This window comes from Monopterus albus, unplaced genomic scaffold (assembly GCF_001952655.1).
Source record: "Monopterus albus unplaced genomic scaffold, M_albus_1.0 scaffold124.1, whole genome shotgun sequence".
In the NCBI taxonomy this organism is placed as follows: Eukaryota; Metazoa; Chordata; class Actinopteri; order Synbranchiformes; family Synbranchidae; genus Monopterus; species Monopterus albus.
Window position 1 is genome coordinate 1388380 of NW_018128004.1, and position 22488 is coordinate 1410867.

Sequence of the window (22488 nt, forward strand, 5' to 3'; positions counted from 1 at the left end):
CTGATGCTAAAGGAGTGAAAGGAAATGGACTTCTTCATAGTTGCACACTTACTGTAGGTACTAATAAAAACTACTGTACTGGCTAACTGTGAGAGACTTCTTAACCAAACAGTGGGCTTTAGGATAAGCATGCCAACATTTTACTTAAATATATTGTTTAGTCACGGCCATGAAAGAATACACAACATTTATGCTGCAGCTGCAGGGATCAAAGTAGTATTAAGGCTTATTTTTCATACTGTTTGTCTGTCTGTGACCTCTTTGCCACACACAGAGCTAACAGCAAACAAATCTGTAGCAATGAAAGCCAAGTGCTGATGTTCAGTGACAGGCTTTGAGTGAGGGCAGCAGAGGGGGTTATGGGTGACGAGAGGGCCAGGCGGGGCTTCTGTCTGAGGTAGTTAAAGTAGCTGAGCCTCAGAGCCCAGACATGCTGGTGGGCTCACCCACATAGCCAACACAGAGTGATGACGTCGGGCCTGTTGTCAGACCCCTCTTACAGGCACCGAGGAATCATCAACTGCACATAAGAGTCTTGTCAGATAAAGTTAAACAGGCCTAGCAGTTTTCAACTGCTGTTGTCAACCAGCCCAAGGTGGTTTTACTAGATGGGCTCACTGTGAGGCTGATGTGATGTAAAGGCTGGTAGGGACATAATTAGTGATGCTTAATGTGGTCTAATGTTTGGAAATGGTGTCTCCTAAGGCTGTACAAGAGCTCCTATATATAGTCGACAGAAAGTCTTCAAGTTGTTCATTTTAACTGCTGAGTCGTGAAGCTCCCAACACTTTAATAGCCCTTGTATATAGACCTCTGAAGATAGCATAAAGAAGATATTCAAAGTGTAGTCAGTGAGAACCAAGGGGATTTGACAGTGCCGCAGGAAATAGACAATTTATTATCAGCAACACGGCCTAGGTAGTGGATTATCTATAAAACTTTCATGGTTCTCCCTCAGTGGCAAGCAGCCATAAAACTTCCCAAATGAGGGACTTGTTAATTTACTTGTTAAAGCAAATTAAAAATTTATAAGCGCTTTTAGGTAAATGAGATCCTCTTTCATTGTTGCCCTAGTGGGATTCTCTTTGCCAGATCCTGAGAGGACAGGTTAGCTGTTCTGAAAGCCGCAGAAGAACAATAAAAGCTGTTAAAGTGTTCCAGGTTTATTACCGCTGAGCGCCGCAGCTGCTGTTGTGCGTAACTAAGGGAAACCAGGAGCTGATGGCTACAGAATCCCACTGAGGCTAGTACAGAAAACTGAGCCTGGCTCTTTCTCCATCTTTTTTTTTTCTATGAGATGAAGGATGGGGGTTGGGGGTGGAGTTGCTGGGGCAGGCTGGTTGTGGGCTTGGCTCTGTTTTAAAAGACCTTTGTGGTTAGAAATGTTAGCAGGCCTACTTTTGTGCTTGATTGCACTGAATCTGTAGTGCAGCCCTGGAGAATAGGTCAATACACTTGTAAAATTCCACTATGGCAATGGTGAGCACTTCTCAGTAAGTGAGAAAATAATTGACTTCGCATGTTCAAGACAATGTTTTTAATAGCTGTTTTTAGTGTCCTTTTAAGGGAAACAGTAAATTAGATATCATTTTTCACTCTGAACTGGGGATGTATTGTATATGCTTTGTATATTTTTTGTTCTATTAACCCCTTTACTGCCACTAACAATAATACTGATCTGAAAACATTTCATTCATTCATTTTCTACCGCTTAGTCCCTGAACGGGGTAAAACATTTCATATTTGCCTTTTTTTAATGAAATCCTTTTGAGCTTTTTGCACTGCAGCACTGGCATCTTGTACTTCCGTTGACTGCTCAAGATAGGTATTTGTGAACTATAGAAGATGTTCAAGAGCAACTTTTGTATTTTATGTGGTGGCTCCAATAATGCTCCTCTGAGGCCATTTGGAAAGATGTTTGTTTATTTTGATCTGATCTGTAATGTTTACTGAGAAGGACTCAGTTTCAGAATGGCAATGAAACTGTTTAAACAAGGACAAGAACAGTGCCTTTCCTACAAGAAGTGGAGTGAAGCATCAGTAGTGGTTGAGAAGTTGGTGGGTAGTATCAACATTCCACCTCTCTGTCCCAGGATATGGGACAGGATATGGGACAGAGAGTGATCCACTAAACTAGTCAGTAGTTTAGGCAAACCTAGAGAGATTCAGCAAGCACAGGCATATCACATCCGAGTACCTAGATTGTAATCAGGAGGTTGGGAAGCAAATAGAGCAGATGGACAAAACACAAAGGCTAAATCCAGGTCCAGTCACAAGGAAGGTAAACCAAAAAGGCAGGTAAGTTCATAATCCAAAGAACAAAGCAAGATCTAATCAACCTAACAATCTAGTCTAAAATAATATAAATAGATTAGGATCTTACAGCAAAGAGACATGTTGAAAAGCAGGGTTCTTTAGCTGTTTCTCATCTAAAGTAGATTAGGACTAATTGAATTTCAAGCTCAGTGTGTATGAGTGAATATACTGTACAATAGGTTGTATGAGACGAAACTATCTTCGGCTAAGGCCAGTCAGGAAATGGTGATCTTCTAACACACTATCAAAAAATCCATTCAATGGTAGCCCCTCAGTGTGAAAGTCACATGAAAGTCTTAACTGTGAAATGATTTGAAAGATCTGTCAGATTGTTTGTCCAGTGGTATTGTCTCTGCACAGATTAGTTCTGTCATGCAGAACATGCTGTCTCAAAATCTAGTGCTCAATCATATTTTTGAGTTTACAGTTTAATATTTTGAAACTGACCTATGGTAAAAAGACCAAATATAAAGAGGTTTCACTTTAAAATTTCTTGACTTGAACTTTATTTAAATACTGACTAGTAACAGTGGTAGCATACTAACAAACAGTAGAGATTCAATGAGTAGGGTTCAAAGTGTTTGCTTCACCTCCACAGACACTAAAAGTGTTCTGGTAACTGTTTGAATAGTTTCTAGTAACTGAACCACAACACTCTATGTTTTTTAAAGGAATAATTTATAACAAATGTGAAACGATTTTGCATACTTGTGGGCTCAACTGTTACATGCTGAGGTTTCGGCTGCTCTTCCAAAGCATCATGCTGATTGAAAACAGTTGCTGATTCTCTACTTCAGTAAATTTGGACTGGTAAGAAAGATGAGGAAAAAAAAACTTTATCCCCTAACACAGAACAGATTGCAGGCAAACAAGACCTCACTGTGTGGAAATTAATGTCAGATGCACTTACCAGTAGTTTAAATGTTTCATTAGATGTTAATGTCTCGCTGTGTCTTTAATTGTTGTGAAATTAGCCTCTGGAATATTAAAACCATCTGTTTGTTATCTTCCTGCAGGGCCAGTTCTTACGCAGGCTCCACAGATACAGTAAGGTCATTAAATAAGTGCATTCGTATGCCTCAACCTGCATCTTAATTAATGTCTATGTTACATCGAAACTGGACATGAGTCTGGGGCATTTGCGTGCACACACACACACACACACACACACACACACACACACACACACACACACACACACACACACACCTTATCTCTGCCTTAGATCTCTGTTGAATACAGGGAGATGCACTAGTATTCAATACTACAATAGGAGATAAACATGAAGCTAAGTTTGAAAGGCAATAAAAATCTAGAGAATGACTCAGACTCTTTAACAAGTGGGAGTGATCAGATCAGTGCCATTAGCAGAGGTTACAGAGACTGCCCCAGCACCCACACACATGGGCTTCTCATTTAGATTTATTATCCAACAGCAGACCATTAAATTTCAGCTTCACTTTTTGATGATACTGACCACTAGCGTTCCCTCCGTCTCTCTAAGACGTCTATTAATCACATCATAAAAAGAAATGAATCCATCATCTGAACCTCAGAAAGTGTAGAGAGGATGAAAAACACCCCACAATTCTCTGAAGTAATTTAAGGGAGCTCAGGGGTAAATTAAAGGGAACAAGCTGAGGGATACATTTTCAAATAGCTGTGTAATCAGGTCTCGAGCTATGTAATAGCCCTGAAAGATGAGCCACTCTTTATTGGAACGTCTTTATTAGACATGTTCTTCAGACATTACACAGTTAAATTTGTGGGCGATGTCTGATTTCATGGAGTATTTTGCCATTGGTAAGCCAGAATACAGACTCTGTGATTATGTGGTTTCACTGCTGCAGTCAGTTTGATACCACGTTGCTTAATAAAAGACAAATCTTTATATCTCCCCCACATTTGCTTGATTATATTCTTTGTAGGTTTACCATATTTGAGTTTGAGTCTGGGCTGTGAAAATCTGATGCAAGAGAGAGCAGCAGCTTCCAGTAAGGTCTTTGTATTTTTGTGTGCACATTCATAAATGAGTATCCTGGCGTACACAGTCCGGCGTTGTCAGCAGGGACCCTGGCAGGTTAATAAATATTATAGGTGAACATGTTTTGATGAAGGAGCTGCAGACCGAGGCGTAAACAGCATCCCGCGCTCCTTCTACAAGGATCAGTTCACATGCCAGGATGGATGAGATATTATTCCCCTTTTCTGTCTAAAAATATGTAAACTCCCTTCGGACAAACTTGCATTTACAAGAAAGGGAGGAAATGTACCCAGGTTTTTGTGGGAATAGAATGTGTTTGTGGTAATTAGTGGCATCACAGCACAGGGCACTTGTCTTCATGTGTTTGTGCACATGCCACATTGGTTCTTATGTGTTCTCCCCTACCTTCTCTCAGCTTTGTCTGACCACATAGGCGCAATACATTCGTGCGCATGTACACACACTGTCATATGTGCACACTCACAGGCTCATCAGGCATTCCCAGTGCTTGGACTCCCTTATCGTGTTCAGCACTCTGGTGGATCCACTCGCCTTCCACCTATCATGCAGTTCTCACAAGGAAGAGTGTTTGTCTCACACCACTAATGGCTACGGAAAAGGAACATTTATATTTTAATTATCTGCTCAGCTCTCCTGGTATCTCCCTACTTTGTGCCCTTTCATCATATTAAATGATGGCTGATACCTGAAAGGTGAATATTAAGTGAGAAGTAGAAAAAACACATGCTGTCACTCTGTCCCTTCTCTCCTGAGCAGCAGAAAAAGGGAAAAGGATAGTGCCACAGCATTTTAGTCCAAGGTCTTTACATGTACAGTGCCACACTCTGCTCTCCCTATTAAGTGTCAGAGCAGCCATTTGCTGCACTGTCCCATAAAGCCAGATTTGTATGTGCTGTAAAATGAAACCTGCAGCATTTGTCTGATTTGGAAGAAGCAGCTTGGGAGTTTCAGAGAACATCAAATGCAGACTTGAACAGGGAATGCACACCCTGCCTCCTTTCACTCAGCATCACACTCGTCAGTGTCTTTTGTTGTTCTCCAGATTTTGAAGGGCCTCAGATGCTCACAGATTGGCACATCCTCTTTATTCTTGTCATTTTGCTGCATCTCAGTGTCTAGAGGATGACACTTGCTGAGCTCCTGCTGCCTCAGCATGTGGTGTCTGCTTGGAAAGGATAGTGGCTCCATTTGAAGGTTCTGGAGGGGTCTTTGTCCCTGTTCTCTATTTCGTGGGCTGAGAGGAGTTTCATACTGTGAGATCAGATGGCGTCTATCATTGGCAAGCAGAATGATGGGCGCTGAATAGGCTCAGAAACATGACAGATTTACACAGACAGCACTGTAGCTCCTGCCAGTTCTCACATATTCATGAACCAATTTCTGTGGGATGCCTTCCCTAGCCAGTGTTATTCGTGTATAGCTCTGAACTGCTGTGTTAACAGTTTTGCTTCACATTGCTAACTCTTGGTCTCAATGTGTGTTGTGTTTTGTAGTTGAAACCAGGGCAGAACAACTGTAAGGAAAGTGACAGCGAGAGTGTAAGTGGAGAGTCCAAGCCTTCCTTCAGGAGCAGCTCCAGAGACAGGCTGACAGATGTGAGTACATTAGCATCTACTAAAATGTATTTTCTAACAGTTAAACATACTGTACAGTGTTGTAAGCTCTTAGGTCACTGGTTCCCATAGTAGTCCCACTGTAGTTAACAAATTTAGTTAAGTACTCCTTAGTGGGAAAAGTTCTCTGGCTGGTACAAATGTGAGAGTTTGTATTGCTTTGAGACTGACCAAAATATGTACATTCCTCATTTTTAAACAACTTAACTGAAAGGTTAAAGGTTCACTCATTTACGAGTATGGTAATTGGCTAGAATTATTTATTACAACATTACTTATCAGCACCACTGTTATACATACTATAGTTTCATAATTCAAGAGTCATTATAGTATGTGTGTGTGGCCTTGCACCTATGTCATGTGGACAACAGGTAAGTTATTAATCAAATCAATTTTGTCAGGATTTCTTTTGGTCTTAAATCTCTAAAATTTAGTCTCAGCAGAACCCTTAGTGCTAAATCCTAACCATCCTAAATGCACCCTTGGAGTGTTTTAGGCAAGGAGTAGCCTACCATTTGTATGTTAAACAGACATGTGTGGGTGCACATGCACCCTTGACACCTCCCCATCCCTCCGATGGTTTTTATGACAGATTCAGAAAAAGACACTACTTGCTCCTGTTCCTTGTGGAGGCCCCGAACACAAGTATTACCTGCTATGTGCTCTCGCACCCTGTAACAATATTCTAAGATGTAAAGCAAGCAGACTCAAGGGACCTCGCTGCCACACACCCACCCCTGCTCTTTGATTTGCGGCGAATCTTCAACCAAGTAATCAGATATCTGGCCATAATTAAAGCTGTCAGTTGGGAAGCAAGCCTTTGAGAAAGACGCGGCCAAACCACTGAAGCAAAACTGATTCTGCATGTAGCTTTGCGATGTTTGACTGGGCATGAAATGAAATAAGTAATTTGATGTTGACAACAGAAATTGAAATGATACTTGCTGAATTCTGTCCAGTTGCACTGCGATGACTATGCAGCAGTATGCCAAGGCAATGGACGTTTGAACACATCTAATCTAAAGATGAGTAAAATGCTGAACTGTCATAGAGAATGATGAAAATATTTGATTTATTTCCTGTTGTTATAAAATACTGTGTAAATGTTCATGCTAAACATCTGAGAGGGGAGACTTAGTTTTATCCCACTGACAGAGCAGAAAACTAAAAAATATCCCTCAGTTGTTCACTTTTTACAAAATTTTGCAGTGATGCACTTTACTCCATATATGTACAGTGCCTTGCGAAAGTATTCGGCCCCCTTGAACTTTGCGACCTTTTGCCACATTTCAAGCTTCAAACATTAGCTGTACTTTAGTATTTTGTCAGCATTGTACAGTAGCTGAATAAACCTTTGTGAAGTTAGGCCTACATTGCACTACCTGCAGTAATTTTTACAGTGCCTTGCGAAAGTATTCGGCCCCCTTGAACTTTGCGACCTTTTGCCACATTTCAGGCTTCAAACATAAAGATATAAAACTGTAATTTTTTGTGAAGAATCAACAACAAGTGGGACACAATCATGAAGTGGAATGAAATTTATTGGATATTTCAAACTTTTTTAACAAATAAAAAACTGAATAATTGGGCGTGCAAAATTATTCAGCCCCTTTACTTTCAGTGCAGCAAACTCTCTCCAGAAGTTCAGTGAGGATCTCTGAATGATCCAATGTTGACCTAAATGACTAATGATGATAAATAGAATCCACCTGTGTGTAATCAAGTCTCCGTATAAATGCACCTGCACTGTGATAGTCTCAGAGGTCTGTTTAAAGCGCAGAGAGCATCATGAAGAACAAGGAACACACCAGGCAGGTCCGAGATACTGTTGTGGAGAAGTTTAAAGCCGGATTTGGATACAAAAAGATTTCCCAAGCTTTAAACATCCCAAGGAGCACTGTGCAAGCGATAATATTGAAATGGAAGGAGTATCAGACCACTGCAAATCTACCAAGACCTGGCCGTCCCTCTAAACTTTCAGCTCATACAAGGAGAAGACTGATCAGAGATGCAGCCAAGAGGCCCATGATCACTCTGGATGAACTGCAGAGATCTACAGCTGAGGTGGGAGACTCTGTCCATAGGACAACAATCAGTCGTATACTGCACAAATCTGGCCTTTATGGAAGAGTGGCAAGAAGAAAGCCATTTCTTAAAGATATCCATAAAAAGTGTCGTTTAAAGTTTGCCACAAGCCACCTGGGAGACACACCAAACATGTGGAAGAAGGTGCTCTGGTCAGATGAAACCAAAATCGAACTTTTTGGCAACAATGCAAAACGTTATGTTTGGCGTAAAAGCAACACAGCTCATCACCCTGAACACACCATCCCCACTGTCAAACATGGTGGTGGCAGCATCATGGTTTGGGCCTGCTTTTCTTCAGCAGGGACAGGGAAGATGGTTAAAATTGATGGGAAGATGGATGGAGCCAAATACAGGACCATTCTGGAAGGAAACCTGATGGAGTCTGCAAAAGACCTGAGACTGGGATGGAGATTTGTCTTCCAACAAGACAATGATTCAAAACATAAAGCAAAATCTACAATGGAATGGTTCACAAATAAACATATCTAGGTGTTAGAATGGCCAAGTCAAAGTCCAGACCTGAATCCAATCGAGAATCTGTGGAAAGAACTGACAACTGCTGTTCACAAACGCTCTCCATCCAACCTCACTGAGCTCGAGCTGTTTTGCAAGGAGGCATGGGCAAAAATTTCAGTCTCTCGATGTGCAAAACTGATAGAGACATACCCCAAGTGACTTACAGCTGTAATCGCAGCAAAAGGTGGCGCTACAACGTATTAACTTAAGGGGGTTGAATAATTTTGCACGCCCAATTTTTCAGTTTTTTTATTTGTTAAAAAAGTTTGAAATATCCAATAAATTTCGTTCCACTTCATGATTGTGTCCCACTTGTTGTTGATTCTTCACAAAAAATTACAGTTTTATATCTTTATGTTTGAAGCCTGAAATGTGGCAAAAGGTCGCAAAGTTCAAGGGGGCCGAATACTTTCGCAAGGCACTGTATATGTGTGTGTATATATACACTGTATGTATATATAGCTTAAAAAGACAAGCAAGAATCCAATAAAAATACTTCATTTACAGGTATTCAAATAAAATTTGGAGAAGCCTCTGCTTTATGTAATTTGTTTAATCACTGTGAAATTTCATAATCCTTTGCCCTAATTAGATACAGTAGTTTGACCTAGCCGCAGTGGCCAACCATCTGCCTTCATTTAGAACACAATACTGTGATGATGAGCACTTTGAGTCCTTATATAACAATGAAATAGTTTCATCAGTAGGTCATGTTAATGTTCAGTCACTTCATGCACCTATAAAACACTACCATGTTGCTTCCAGTAAACTTATTCTGTTTGAACAATGTAAATACATATAAATTACAGTACTATTTGAATAATTGTATTGATTTGTCTCAAATACTAAATTATATTTCAAATTCAGTTAGAGCAGAAACCCTATACTTTCCTGACTGGGTGGTACATGCTTAGGAAGCATGCACCACACTCTCTATAATCACTTCCACCTGAGCTGTCATTTCAGCCGCTCAGTTCACTCTGGAGGATAGGAGGAGCAGCAGTCCTGGGTTGCCCCACTTCATATGATCAAGACACCCCACAGGAGACTGAGCATGTCTCCACAAGAGCTGCTGAAAGCTGGGCAGCATGAAGACAGACTTTTAGACTCCAGTGTCACTTTAGATGGTCACGCTGCATCAGGCTTCATCTTTGGTCCCCACTGGTTTCTGAACAAGTCCCCTCCAGCCTCGCTGTAAAAACTCACTTCACATGTTGCAAGTAGTGTAAATCCAAGCTCTTGTAGCAGAGCTCTGTTCCCCAGCATGTAAGAAGGAAAAGAAAATGGAGAGAATATAAAAAGAACAAAAACAGTTTTGTTTTCCATCGAGATTCTTTGGGTTTTGTTTTTTTATTATTATAAATCCAGTTAATATGCTGTGAAATTCTATTGCTACGGTTGATGGTAGGTGTGGAAGCGATGCTCTGCAATCACCATCCATGTTCTTGTTCTGCTGAAATGTTAAAACTGTTTTGGGTGTTACAGTACAACTGGACTGCTCATGCAGTTCAGATGCTCGCTCACAAACTGCAAAAATAAAGAGAAGGCATCTAAGTCACTTGTTAGTACCAGGGAGCAGTGGGAGACAGGAGCAAGCTTTGACCTGAACTGTTCATTAAACCCACAGTTCGCTAATGGTATTTGCTGTAGCACTCCCCTCCCCGCACGGAGCAACTATGCTTCGATGAAGCACATGAACTGAGTTTGCTGACCTGGCACTGGCTGACATGGGGATAGAGGCCAGAGGAGGTCAAGCCTGGCAGCCTCCTCTCTCCCGCTCTCCTTCCCTCCTCACTCCAGCTTGCCAGCTCATTAAGGCCTACAAATGGCACATCAGCTCGGCTGTGCGGCTTTGCCTCAACCCCAAACCCCAGCTAAATTGGCAGGCTTAGCTGCATTTGCTCTGAAGCACTGGGTTCCCTTTTGGGTTTGTTTGAAGCCGACATGGCAGCCACCCCTTACATCCCCCATCACACTCCACCCCTTCAGTCTGGGTGGCAGGCATTCAGGCAGGCAGCAGTCCTGAGCAGAGGGAGTCTGCTGGATCAGGGAGGGCAGGGAGCTTGGGATGAATCACTCCCGTTTAGTCTCTGCGGCAAGGGGTGAAATGCCATCATTACCCGGCTGCCTATCAAATAAATTGGCAATTACGGGCCTGGGATTGCGAGTAAACAGCATGTTACTGCCTTTTTCCACCCAAGGCGCTTGATGAGAGGCGGGTGCAGTAGAGAGAAGCTCCAGAGCCTGGGTCAGAGCTTGCCGTCACTGTTAGCCAGCCAGATGAGAGGCACAAGTGGCAGACTATAATGAATGCACCCCTATATTTCAGTGGCCATTTTTATAGTAAGCCAAAGCATCCAGTTGTGTCCAGCTTTAGCTGTTTTTCAGAGTAAACTCTGCCTGTCAAATCAGCTCTCCGATGCCTTCGGACAACATTTTCCTGGAATACCCTGCTTTAACATAGGGTAATGATTTGTGTGTTGCCCCGGGTATATGTGTTGTAGCACTGTTATTGATACTAGCACTTTGCTTTAGACAAGTTTGGATGCTAGTTTTTCTGACTGAATTGAAAATGTGAAAGTTTTGGGATGGTGAAATTCATGTGTGTTCTGGCTCCTCTCACACAAAGTATTTTTGCAATGAGGTATTTTAAAGTTGTTTTGTAATGAAACATCTGGAAGCATCTTGCCTTCCCGTGTTTTTGAAGCAGTTTCAGCCCAAAGACAGCTAAAATTTCTCCTATGACTAGTAAAAATGAACTCGATTATCACTGGCTTTCTGATGAAAACATGACAGCCGATTCACGATCCTATATGCATGTGGTGCAACCAATTCAAATACTCAAATTACAGCTTTTGTAGAGAGATTAATTACATAACATATGTTTGCGGTTGCAAAGATCGCTATTATGATTGAGTTTAATATTTTGTCCTTAACCTTGGAGTGCAGTTTTTTCTGTAACATTGTTGTTTGAGGTAAATTTTGCTGTCTTTGCGATGTGATGTGACCAGAGCTGGTTGGCATTACACTATGCCCATTCCACCTCCTCAGTACATTCTCCAATTATTTCCTGACACTCTGATGTAAATGAGGTCACAGTCCCCCTACATGTCCAGATATGCTGGCCAATTTGCTCCGACACAGAACTTGTAATTGCTTGCATCAATTATCTGTCTCTTTCTCTCTCTGCCTCTCAATAGTTTGAAATGTTCCCTATTAGTGACAAGCATTTAGATATGGAAGCAAGAATGTTGTACCTATAATTAGCTCGTTATCATGGGATCATACTCTGCAGAGGCCCCTGTGTGTGTGTGTGTGTGTGTGTGGCGACAGTGTGAAATCAGCAGCAGATGCAGTGCAGGGATTATGTGATGGCGTTTTTGACAGTTTAATGGCTTTTCAGCAGTGAGTTAGTAAGTCACCTGTCAGCACAGACTGAGAGACTAAAGACAATAGAAATACAGATATAGTATTTCAATCATTATCCAGATGTACGTAAGAGGGACAGAATGAAAACTGGCAGTGAAGTGGTTACCCAACGAAAATACTGTATCGTATAGAGAAAGGCATAGTTATGCCAGTTTTGTAATTTAACACTAAACAATGAATAGGCCAGCTTGAGAGGTCTTGAGAGATCAAACTACAAAAGTTGTGTATTTTCACCACTAATATCTCAAGATCATCCACGTGTGTAGTTACATATGAAATAAAGCACAAGGTTTGACAGAATGACTCACTTTTTGATTCAGGTTATCTGTAGTTTCTGTCAGTTCACACTGAGCACCTGGAATGGATTGTAGAACACAGTTTTACTTCCTAAATTTTTCATAAAACCTGTGTGCCACTGAAGAGATCATGTCCATAATGTAAGCTTTCCACCTTATTTTTGTCATTCATTTTGCCAAGTTCTGTCACTGACTGCAGAGCCAGGTTGTCAAGAGGATCCAGACACAAGATCACTTCAGTCACCTATATCTTTGACTCTGAATCAACCTGATGAATGAGGCTTTTCCCAGGAAGTGGCCAGACATGCTTATTACCACCTCTGGCACTTCAAATCAAGCCCTCGCCCTCTCTTTTATTTCTCTTTCTCATTTTCTCTTTCATCTCCTGCAGTTGGGTTGTCAGGAACACTTTGTGACATGGTAGTCGGGCAAGATTATGTTGCGCTTCCATCACCCTGACAGTACCCCAGCAACCTAATGTCCGTCAGGGGCCTGTCAGAGGTCCCACTAGATGGCTCGTTTCTGGAAGTGCTGGGGGCATGCCTGCCCTCCTGCCTTAGTTCACAACTGTTCAACTCAGATTTGGCTATATCTTCTCTGCAGATATACAATATGATTAGAATGGGGGAAGGACAGTGTGATGGTGTGCAGTGATCTCGGAGCAGCCCTAATTTATCTTTGATAAATATTTACCACACCCAGCGACCTTCAACACAAAACTAAATGAGGAATCAAAGGTGAATTTTGATCTTTACTGTAGTTATGCTGCTGTGTACCCAGAAAAATAAGACTTTTTAATTGTTGAAACTGATACAGAGCGAGGATGGTGTGGTAGATCCTGGCTAATGCTGAGTGAATGCAGTCCCTTGGTGCTGTGGATGATAAATCTATTCTCATGGAAGATTAATGGAGTGGAGAAGTGGTGTTGAATGTCATTGTTGAAGGTTGAGAGTATTGAGCGCCTGAATCTTATCCATATGTTTTCAGGAATGACATAAATAGGCTCAGCCGGAATTCATTTTGACTTATTAAGCTTAGACCAGCACCAGAGCTATATGATACTTGCCAAGTATTTAGACTCTAAGGCTTCCAGTATGAAATCCTACTCCACATCATTTCTGTTGATGCTGGCCATGGCCATGAGCTGCCACCTTGTTTTTGTTTTTGCAGCTCTTGGCTACATATTACTTCCGCATTCTCTGTAACTTGACCCTGTAGCCCCACTTTTTGATGTCATACCAGGCCTTGGCAAGGGAGTCTCTCCTCTCTTTGTTCCAGCCTTTTCAGTGTGGAGGCTGTTCCGATAGAGTAAGTTGAATAAGTGGAGCCCGGAGGAATCTCTACAAAGGTCTCACTCTGATTGGATGCATGCAGAGCCCAAGGAGAGAACGGCGGTTGCCATAGCAATGAGAGCAATGTGGGAACTGGCTGCATGAAGGATAAAGGGAAAGTGGTGCTTTCTTTTGTGATGGGAGGTCTTCATCGAGTGACATTCCTCTTTATGGGTACACACTGGCTAACACGCACATAAACACGAACAAGCAAAAGCACACAAGCGATATTAAATGCACCTTTTTACGCCCAAAGGAGAAGCTGAGCTAGAGTGCATACTTCAATCACAATGGCCTGGTAGGGGTGTACTCAGGCCCAAGCTGGGAGCCAGAGAAAACACAATCAGACACACCAGGTGCCCAGAACCATCTCCCCGTCATAAATATGATTATTGGCCATTCACTGCTACATATCACTTACCTCTCCTGAGCCAACAAATCATCCTCACCCTCTCTCCCGGCTTATCACAGCCACGATAAACAAAGAAATGATGTAAATATCTCTCAATCTTTTCCTCTGTCTGTTTTTTCTGTTTGACTTGGAGCAGAGTTTTATAATTCTTTATAGCATAATATTCAAGCCACATGATGATGCTAAATCTCTCTAAGGTGCATATGTTTGTGTTCATGAGTGTGAGTTTTATGTATGTCAATCCCCAGTGTGTGTATTTCTGTATCAGAGATTTTAGCTGCAGGGTATAGGAGTGAGTTTTATGTATGTGAATCCCCAGTGTGTGTATTTCTGTACCAGAGATTTTAGCTGCAGGGTATAGGAGCTGTGTGGGAGGGTTGAGTTTTATGCCTGTGTGTTGTGTTCAGGCTTGTTAGGTTTGTTTGACGGGAGCGAGATTATAGAGGAAGGCCTGCTGGTTCAAGAACCCAGTCCAAAGTGTCATTCCTATATAGGCTGAAACACATCAGTCGAGAATCCCAGCCCTGCTGCTCTCCATAAACAATATCCCTTTTGTAATGTAGAAATGTGTGTGATCAGGCCACACACTTCACCATTCATCGCATTAGCTTTGTTAAGGTGACAGTTCGTGAGTTGTCTGTAGACAGTTTCCAAAAATGTCACAAATTGATAATGATAATCCAGTTTGTATTAATAAATAAACCATTTAAGATGTAATACAGGTAGGCAGATACTGTATGAAATGATCTGAAGTGCTACAAAAACAGAAATCCATTACTGTGAAAATACAGCCTAAAAGTTGAAGTGTTTCATCATCTTTGCACTGTAAAATGCTTCAGAGTCATTAAGCTGCACTTATTGTGAATTGTTAAAGTATTGTATAGTACTCAGTGACTTTCTCTGCATGCATATTACATTGCATACGCTACTGTATGTGTGCTTCTTCATGATCAGCTGAAGTTGCTGTAATGACTAATATGGGCAGAGCAACTAATACCGCCGAGACAACATCTGGTTGAAAGGAAGAATGAGAAAACATGTTAATAATCCTTGTTGGAAATAAGGTGCGGTGTCAAAAGCATGTAACCTTTTCAAGTGCTGATAACCACTGATAACACTGCAATGTGGGTATTGGCTTTACTGAGAACCTTTAGAAAACAAAAAGAAAATAGGAAGATGTTCATTTTACCTATATTGTGCAAACTGTGTCCTGATTAAATCAATCATAAAACTACACACTGCTGCCCTGATTTTCAGTCCTTGATTGTCATGTGCTAAAATGAACCCACCATGTATTTTAGTGATAAACTTAAATGGAGGCTGGTAAAACTGTATGGGAGTATTGTCAAGACACTTTGCCAGTTGAAATCACAGTTTGTAGTTGCGTGCACACTAAATTGTCATTTTAAAATTGGCTGACATGCTAATATTCTTTAACCACTGCTTTCACCTTTGTGTTGTGCTTTGTGCACAATGAAAAATGGGAAAGACCATAAAAATTCTGTAAACATGATGATAAGCGTAGAATCTGTGTTTCAGCATAGTGGTGCCGCACTGAGAACATTCTGCTAATATTATGTTTTGCATGTGCTTTGAATTGAGCCTGTATTCTTCTTTTTGACAGGCTACACTTTACAACACTGTGCATCAATGCCATTCTTTTCCCCTTGTGTTGGAGAAGGGCATGTTTTGTCTTATTCAAGGCCTGAGCATCTGACAGGATTACTGTGAGGCACTGAATGTCACATCACTTCTATTACAGAAGCCAGCACAATTTCCCTTGAACGACAAAGCAACAGTGCCGACAATAAATAAATAAATAAATAAGGAGATGCTGTAGATAGAGGGACAGACAGACAAAGATATATCAAGAAAGACGGATAGTGCCCCTGGAATACGAGTTGCAGAAGATTATTCCAGAGACATTATTTCCCTCAAGTCATGGGCTTAAGTCAAATTTGGAAGAGAAATGAAATTGCCAGCAGTGAAAAACCAGACTAGGTAGGAGTTCATGAGTAGAGAAATAACATTTTCATTTGTTTCTGCCCCAGTGGGAGACGAGCAGCCTTTCAGTAAATAGAGACAGCTATGAGAAATGATTTTTTGGTCTGCGGGATATTATTTTAACGTGCACTTATCCATCTGCAATCTAGATGTCAAGCCCCAGGAATCCACATGATGGCCATTCTACTGTTGTCTCCATGACACACAAATGTTGGCCTTGTTTCGCCTTCAGTTGTCTGTTACTGTCCCATTTACACCAGATTTTCAGTTCTCTGTTTTTTTTTTTTAACTGTCTATGTTAAGAACAACCAGCTGATGCTACTCTTTAAAATTCACGCCAAGAAAAAGCTTGGCTGTGAATTGAAATGAAAAAATCAATTCTGTCTTTTGAGATTGTCACCTCCCTTTGTGTAACCTGGAGACTGTGACAACAGGCACATCATGCAGTATTATTACTTCCACTTCAATAATAACAAATCAAGTACACCATGGATTTTAGCAGAGATTGGCACAAGGTATCAGTTGAAGTATATCTTTTGACAGTATTGTTCCACTGTGTTTTGTGTTGTTCTTGTTCGTTATGGAGCCGGGTTTGGCCAAAGGTAATGATGTCACAATCCACTCTTCTTTGTTTATGGTGCCAAGTTTCTTAACTTGTCACATGCATGTGAGCATTTGATATCTTTGTCTTTCTTATAACCCTGTACATGCACTTGGATACCTGGTCATGCTGTGTCATCTGGGTTAAGTGTTATCTGATTTCAAAGTGACATTCAGGCCATTATTGGGGTATTACTTCTACTTCTGCAAAGTGCAGCTGTTGACTTCCGTGATAATGTCTGATTAATGAATGTGTTTCTATAAATGTTGGCTATCTCTTGAAGTTATTTATGTGGTGCGTTATAAGTCATGGTTAATCTGCTACAAAACTGATGACAGCAGTGATGTATTCCTCGTGATTATGTCTACTTTCTGTCATCCACTGTCAGCCAGCACATAAACTACAGTAAAGTGTCACATGGCCCATTGTGATTATAGTTGATATTGACACTGGAATTGAAGAAATAGACGCAATAAGAAGATTAGTGTTTCCCAAGAGGCGTGCGCCCCCTCTGCTGTATTCCTTCCTGATGAGGTGCACTGAGCCCTGTGAGAGAGACGTGTTCGATACAGTCAAATCCCCTTTCTGACAACATAATGTGTAAATAGAAAAGATGAAGACTAATTTGGTGACCATCTTAAATGGGACAGGAGGAGGCTCAGTGAAGCAGGGATGAAATAGCACTTGGGGTTTTTGCTGACAAATTCTTTGTGCTATTGCAGATTCACCCCACTTTGCATTGTGCATGCGTATCAATTGACCCTGCTGTCAGACCTGTGCCCTCAAGAGCAAAATTTCCACCCTAATAAGGTGATATCTCACATAAAAAAGGTTTGTCTCCATAATGTCTTCCATCTGCCATGAATAGTGCTCATTAAAAAATAAATGGCAAAATAATTTCTCAGTTTGGAGACATGACGTTTTTGTAATATTTGTGAGAATGAGTAAGCTTATAGTGCTGAAGAGTCATTGTATAATATCCATTACCTGAGTTTTGGGCATACTACTGTGGTTTAACAATACATTTTTCACTCAGAAACTCAACCTACAGCAGTCTTGCATGCAGTCTTTTTTTCGTGCATGCACGTCTACCTTTGTCTTCAAAAGTACATCTCTGTATGCCAGCAGCACAGGGCATGCATGTAAATTCTCCCATAAACTAATTAGACTGGCTCTGACCTGTTAAAAGGGAGTCATATCAGCTGTGTTTGGGTCATGGTGAGAGGTCAGAGGGTAGCCCAGGGCCACACAGTACAGGGGATTGGATAGGATTAGCTTTGGTCTGCCCCTTTGGCCCCAGGCCCAGATGGCCCAGGAAGAGTGGAATTAGCCAAGCCAGGCAGGGCCATCTGATTCCAAGCCCTCATCCAATTACTGCCTTATCTCCTGGCCAAATGAGATCAATGCATGGAAAGCAGGGAGACCTGGCAGGCTGGCGAAGGTGTGATAATCAGCAGTAGGGAGCACGGCACTTAACTCCCGTGTGTCCCTGAAAGAGCCAAAGCACGTGTTAGGAACACCACTCACTGCCATTAGCTCTCTGTGCCAGTTGGAGCCTGACCTGCAGTTTGTATGAGGACAACCTGGTAGTGCATTTAGGCATCTTAGCATTTTGTGTTCAAGTGCTGCACTTAGGAAGGTGAATAATGTGCATAATTACAGTTTTACCTCTTATTCTTGGTGAATCTACACAGCAGATTACACTGGCTAAAAGGTAGTAGAGAGGACAAAAAACTGTGTAATTGCTTTTTTGTATAACAAATGAAAGGCACTTTTAAACATTAACAGTGGTTAAGAACAACTCTGCACAGCTAATATAGTCAACTATTAATTCTCTTGTCAATTAGGGAGAAAAACTCATGTTTGACGTTTGGAGGTGTAATTATGAAAATCATTAACCTCTGTGTGTGCCATAAAAGCACACAGTTGTGCTCTCTACCTGCACTTCTTGAAATGGAGTTGCATTTACCAGAATGAGATTCAGATGTTAAAAAGACCTCCATTAAATGGATTTTTTTTTTCTTAATGTAAAATTATGTTTTATCTTGTTCTCATTCATGTTCCTTTATTTAATTACACTTTCTTGACTGTAACATCTTTAATAAAACACTTTAATCTATGAATACTTCTAGACTATGGCTATTTCTAGACATAAACCACAAAAATTAAAAAGTCTAACTTTATTCTCTTTTCATAGTAATAAGAAATTGATGACAGACACTACCACTTACCTAACAATAACAATATGGAAAGAATGGATTCATTTTAAAATGTGCCTTCAAAATGGATGTTTGATGGAAAAGGCCTTTGCTGGCTGAGTCTTATATGATATAACGTTATTCATATTTATTCCTGATATTTCTGCCATGCCAATGATTGTATTGCACCACTGGTGTGTCCCTTCGCCATCTGGAGGACTGTTCTGTGCCCACAATATAGCTGGAGAGGGACCCATTCTGCTGAATTTATGGTTGGCTATTTCTTCTCAGGCTCATGTTCTGGGCATGACTATCCATTGGAGAGCAATAGGTAGTCTGTCCTCAGCTGTGGCCCTGTGATTCTACATCCAATACTGCCCCCTCCTTCCACCTGTCCCTGGCCGCTGCTCCTCTCAGCCCAGTTACATTAAAGTCCTCTTAAATTCACCACAGCAGGCTGTCTGCATGGGGAGGGCTGGCATGACAGGGGCCCTCTGACAATCAGCTCTCAGCTAGAAAGCACTAATGAGCGTTGGGAAGGGAGGAGAGGGTGTCGGCGGATTGCACACAGACAGCAGCAGTAGTGGGTAGGATTGGAGGGGGTTGTTAGGAAGAGAGGTGGTGGGCTGCCATGTTGCTGGGCTGGGTCCGGCACAGCACTGACTAGATTAGCTTCTTGGGGGCAGAGCTGCAGTCAGTTTGGGAAAATATCACAGCCCATTAGTTAGGAGCAATGAAATGGAGTCAACTTCTGGGACTCCATTAGGCACGCTGCGCTTAGGCAGACAGCGTCCCTTGGTGTGATGTTGCTATTCTGGAAGGATTGAGCGCAGAAATATAATTGGACTGGGGAAATCAAGAAAGTTTCAGTGGTCCTGGTGGGGCTCTCAGACAGAAAATGAGAACACATGCCTTTGTGTTTCTCTCCCTCTCCCTGTTAGCTTTACAGCTTTTTGAAAAACAGGAGTAAAAAGGCAGGCAGTGTGATTGAGTTTTCCTTTTCATTTTCATGCATCTACACACTTTGTCCTCTATTCTGTAGTTCTGTTTCTCTGTCTGCTCCCCTAGCTTTTCTTATTGGATTTTACCATCTGCTTTAAATTATTTTTTTTGTTTGTTTTGTTTAGTTTTTTGTCTTTCATGGCTCTAGTTCTGGCTACCTCTAAGCTAAACAATATGCATTTATTCATCCATGCCTTTCACTAAGCATTGATGAGACTCAGGATTGTGCTTGATAATAAACATGGCTTACTCTAACACAGGCTGCTTGCTAAGCCTCACAAGGCTGTTTACTGCAGATCACTGCCAGCTTTACAAATACTTCCATGAATCTATGAAAGCAGTGCCCAAGGAAAGTATACCTTATCCCCCCCTTTGAAATGCTCTTTCTTGAGCAATGATGCCTGGATACCTGGCTAACATTTTGGTTCCTTATAGGCAGAACTCAAATGTAGATAGGACAGACAGGCTTCAGTGCTTCAGGTAATTGATGTGCAGCTTTTAGCACCATCCTGGGACATTTCCATTCCAATTTCTAGAAGGCATGCATCACTTGGTTTGCCCAAAATGCTTGATGTACTTTGTCCTAAATAAAGGACATTTTGCTAGCTCTCCAAGTTAATTTACTTCACAGCAGCAGACCATAATATTCTTGTCATACCTTCAGTTTAGAGTCAAGAGTATAATTAGACTGAGTCTGTGATGGTGTATTGCTAGTGTCTTTATTGCTGAATTATCAAGCACATGTTTGCTGCTGTCCATTCAGTGAGTCAGTAACTTGTTAGATAGTGTAATATTGCTGTAAGTTAAAGAAACCCTGTGTTACACCAGTGCAGAATATCACTGTTAGGTAAGCCATGTATCATGCTTTTTCTTACCATAGCTTTTTCAAGGGATTGGTGAGAGGTCAAAGTGTTTGTCATATGCACAGTTAGGAAACATGTTTCCCTGTACAATGAAATTCTTACTTTGCCGTCTACATGAATGCCACAAAATACAGGTGAAATATAAAGTAGATGAGCAATAACACAAATCTAAATAGGCAGTAAAATCACATATCTAAGGCACTTTAAAGCAGCAAGAGAGGGAGCAAATAAAACTACAACAAGAACACAATATGATGCAGAGAGAATATATGCTACGTGGGAGCCGTGGAGTGTAAATACTCAGCAGTGAGTGTGCAATTATGCATGTACAAAATGTTGAGAAATGGTTTTTCAGTCTAGAGGTCCTGCATTTCACACTTCTGAGCCTCCGACCGGAGGGTAGGGGTATAAACAGTCTGTGCTGGGGGTGGGTGGGGTCCTTGAGAATGGAGGCAGCTTTCCTACTGTTGTACCCGGTAATTTTTACCATACTGACTCAGAGACGAGCAGAGTCTTCTTGAGTGTGTGTTGCATATGTATGTCTTGCACTTGATGCATGTATATTGTGTTTTTCTGTCCTTCACACTCCACAGCGCTTCTGTTGCCTGGTGCTGGCTGCAACCTAGAATAATGAAAAGAAAAGAAATTATACTTAGCACCTAGTTTCTCTCTCTCCCAAAGCAGGAGTGTCTCACATTTAGTATACTGCAACAGCATCACACACTTATCTCAGGCGCTACAGATGGTTGTTGCACAGAAGGTGTAGCCGGATGATAATCAATGTCAGCCTCTTCTTCAAAGTCACTATAGGTTGTGAAATGTGAAGGACAGTGGTGGCTGACAAGGTGTTGACTTTCAGGGAGAGCACAGAGATGTACATTTTTGAAGTGGAGCCATTTCTTCACACCTTCTGACCGTCACTCTCTCAAAGCATGAGGGTCATAAAATCAAATACTTTTATGTTAAACTAATCAACAGATGTAAATTGTTGAACTATTCAAGACTGTTGTGGTCACAATACAAATGCTAAGCTGTGGAGACAGTGGAATGTAAGAGCAATGATTGCAACCACCACTTCATTGTCCCTGGGTAAATAATACCAGAACACCCTCTGTGTAATGTAAATGCGTGGGGGGGTGGTTGCAGTGTGCACCCATTGAAAATGTGCTCTGATATATGTTCTTCACACAAAATGAGCCAAGGCCTTTGAGTTTGAGCCTGAAAAAATAATTTCTTGTATCTTTTTTCTTTAGATAGTATTTTTTACCCAGAGCACAAGGGGTTGCATACCATGGCTCACATGTTCAAATATTCATATATCTGTAAAGAAGTAAAGTAAGAAGTAAAATATTTCTGGTAGAACACAAATGCATTGTTTATGAACATTTTACTGATAGGTTCAGCAAGTCAAGTCAAGAATATTTTTTTGTCATTATGCATAGCACAACAAATTTTTTTCCAGCAGCTCTCGGCTTAAAACACACATTATTTACATAACACACAATTGTATAAGTCAATATAAAACTATAAGCAAATAAAAAGGGATGTATGGGACCTAATCAGGTCAGATGGTGGTGAGAACATCAGTCAGCTCACTGGCACATGCCCTGAGAGCCCTCCCAGGGATGTTGTCTGGTCCTGCTGCTTTGCGGGGGTCTTCCTCTCTGTGCTGTGGCTGGAGGTCTCAAAGCGGGTGTAGAAGGTGTTGAGGTCATCCGACAGGCTGTCTGTGGAGCTGATAATGCTGGTGGTGGTCCTGTAGTCTGTGATGTGCTGCAGGCCTTGCCACATCTGTCCAGAGTCAGCAGTAGGAT

The 22488-nt window shown here is 41.4% G+C and overlaps 1 protein-coding gene across 3 annotated transcripts in view; it reads left to right on the plus strand.

Moving 5' to 3' along the window:
- The window catches only part of LOC109967042 (autism susceptibility gene 2 protein-like), a 193193-nt gene that overhangs the window by 163276 nt on the left and 7429 nt on the right, over positions 1-22488 (plus strand). Inside the window, exons 4-5 of one of the 3 annotated variants that reach the window (XM_020612366.1) lie at positions 5815-5916; positions 16160-16494. In XM_020612366.1, coding sequence (XP_020468022.1) covers positions 5815-5916; positions 16160-16312 — 255 coding nt within the window. In that variant the 3' untranslated portion in view covers positions 16313-16494. Of the gene's footprint in view, positions 1-5814; positions 5917-9504; positions 9777-16159; positions 16495-22488 lie in introns of those variants that run through there. The other 2 variants (XM_020612367.1, XM_020612365.1) reach the window with 2 other exon arrangements.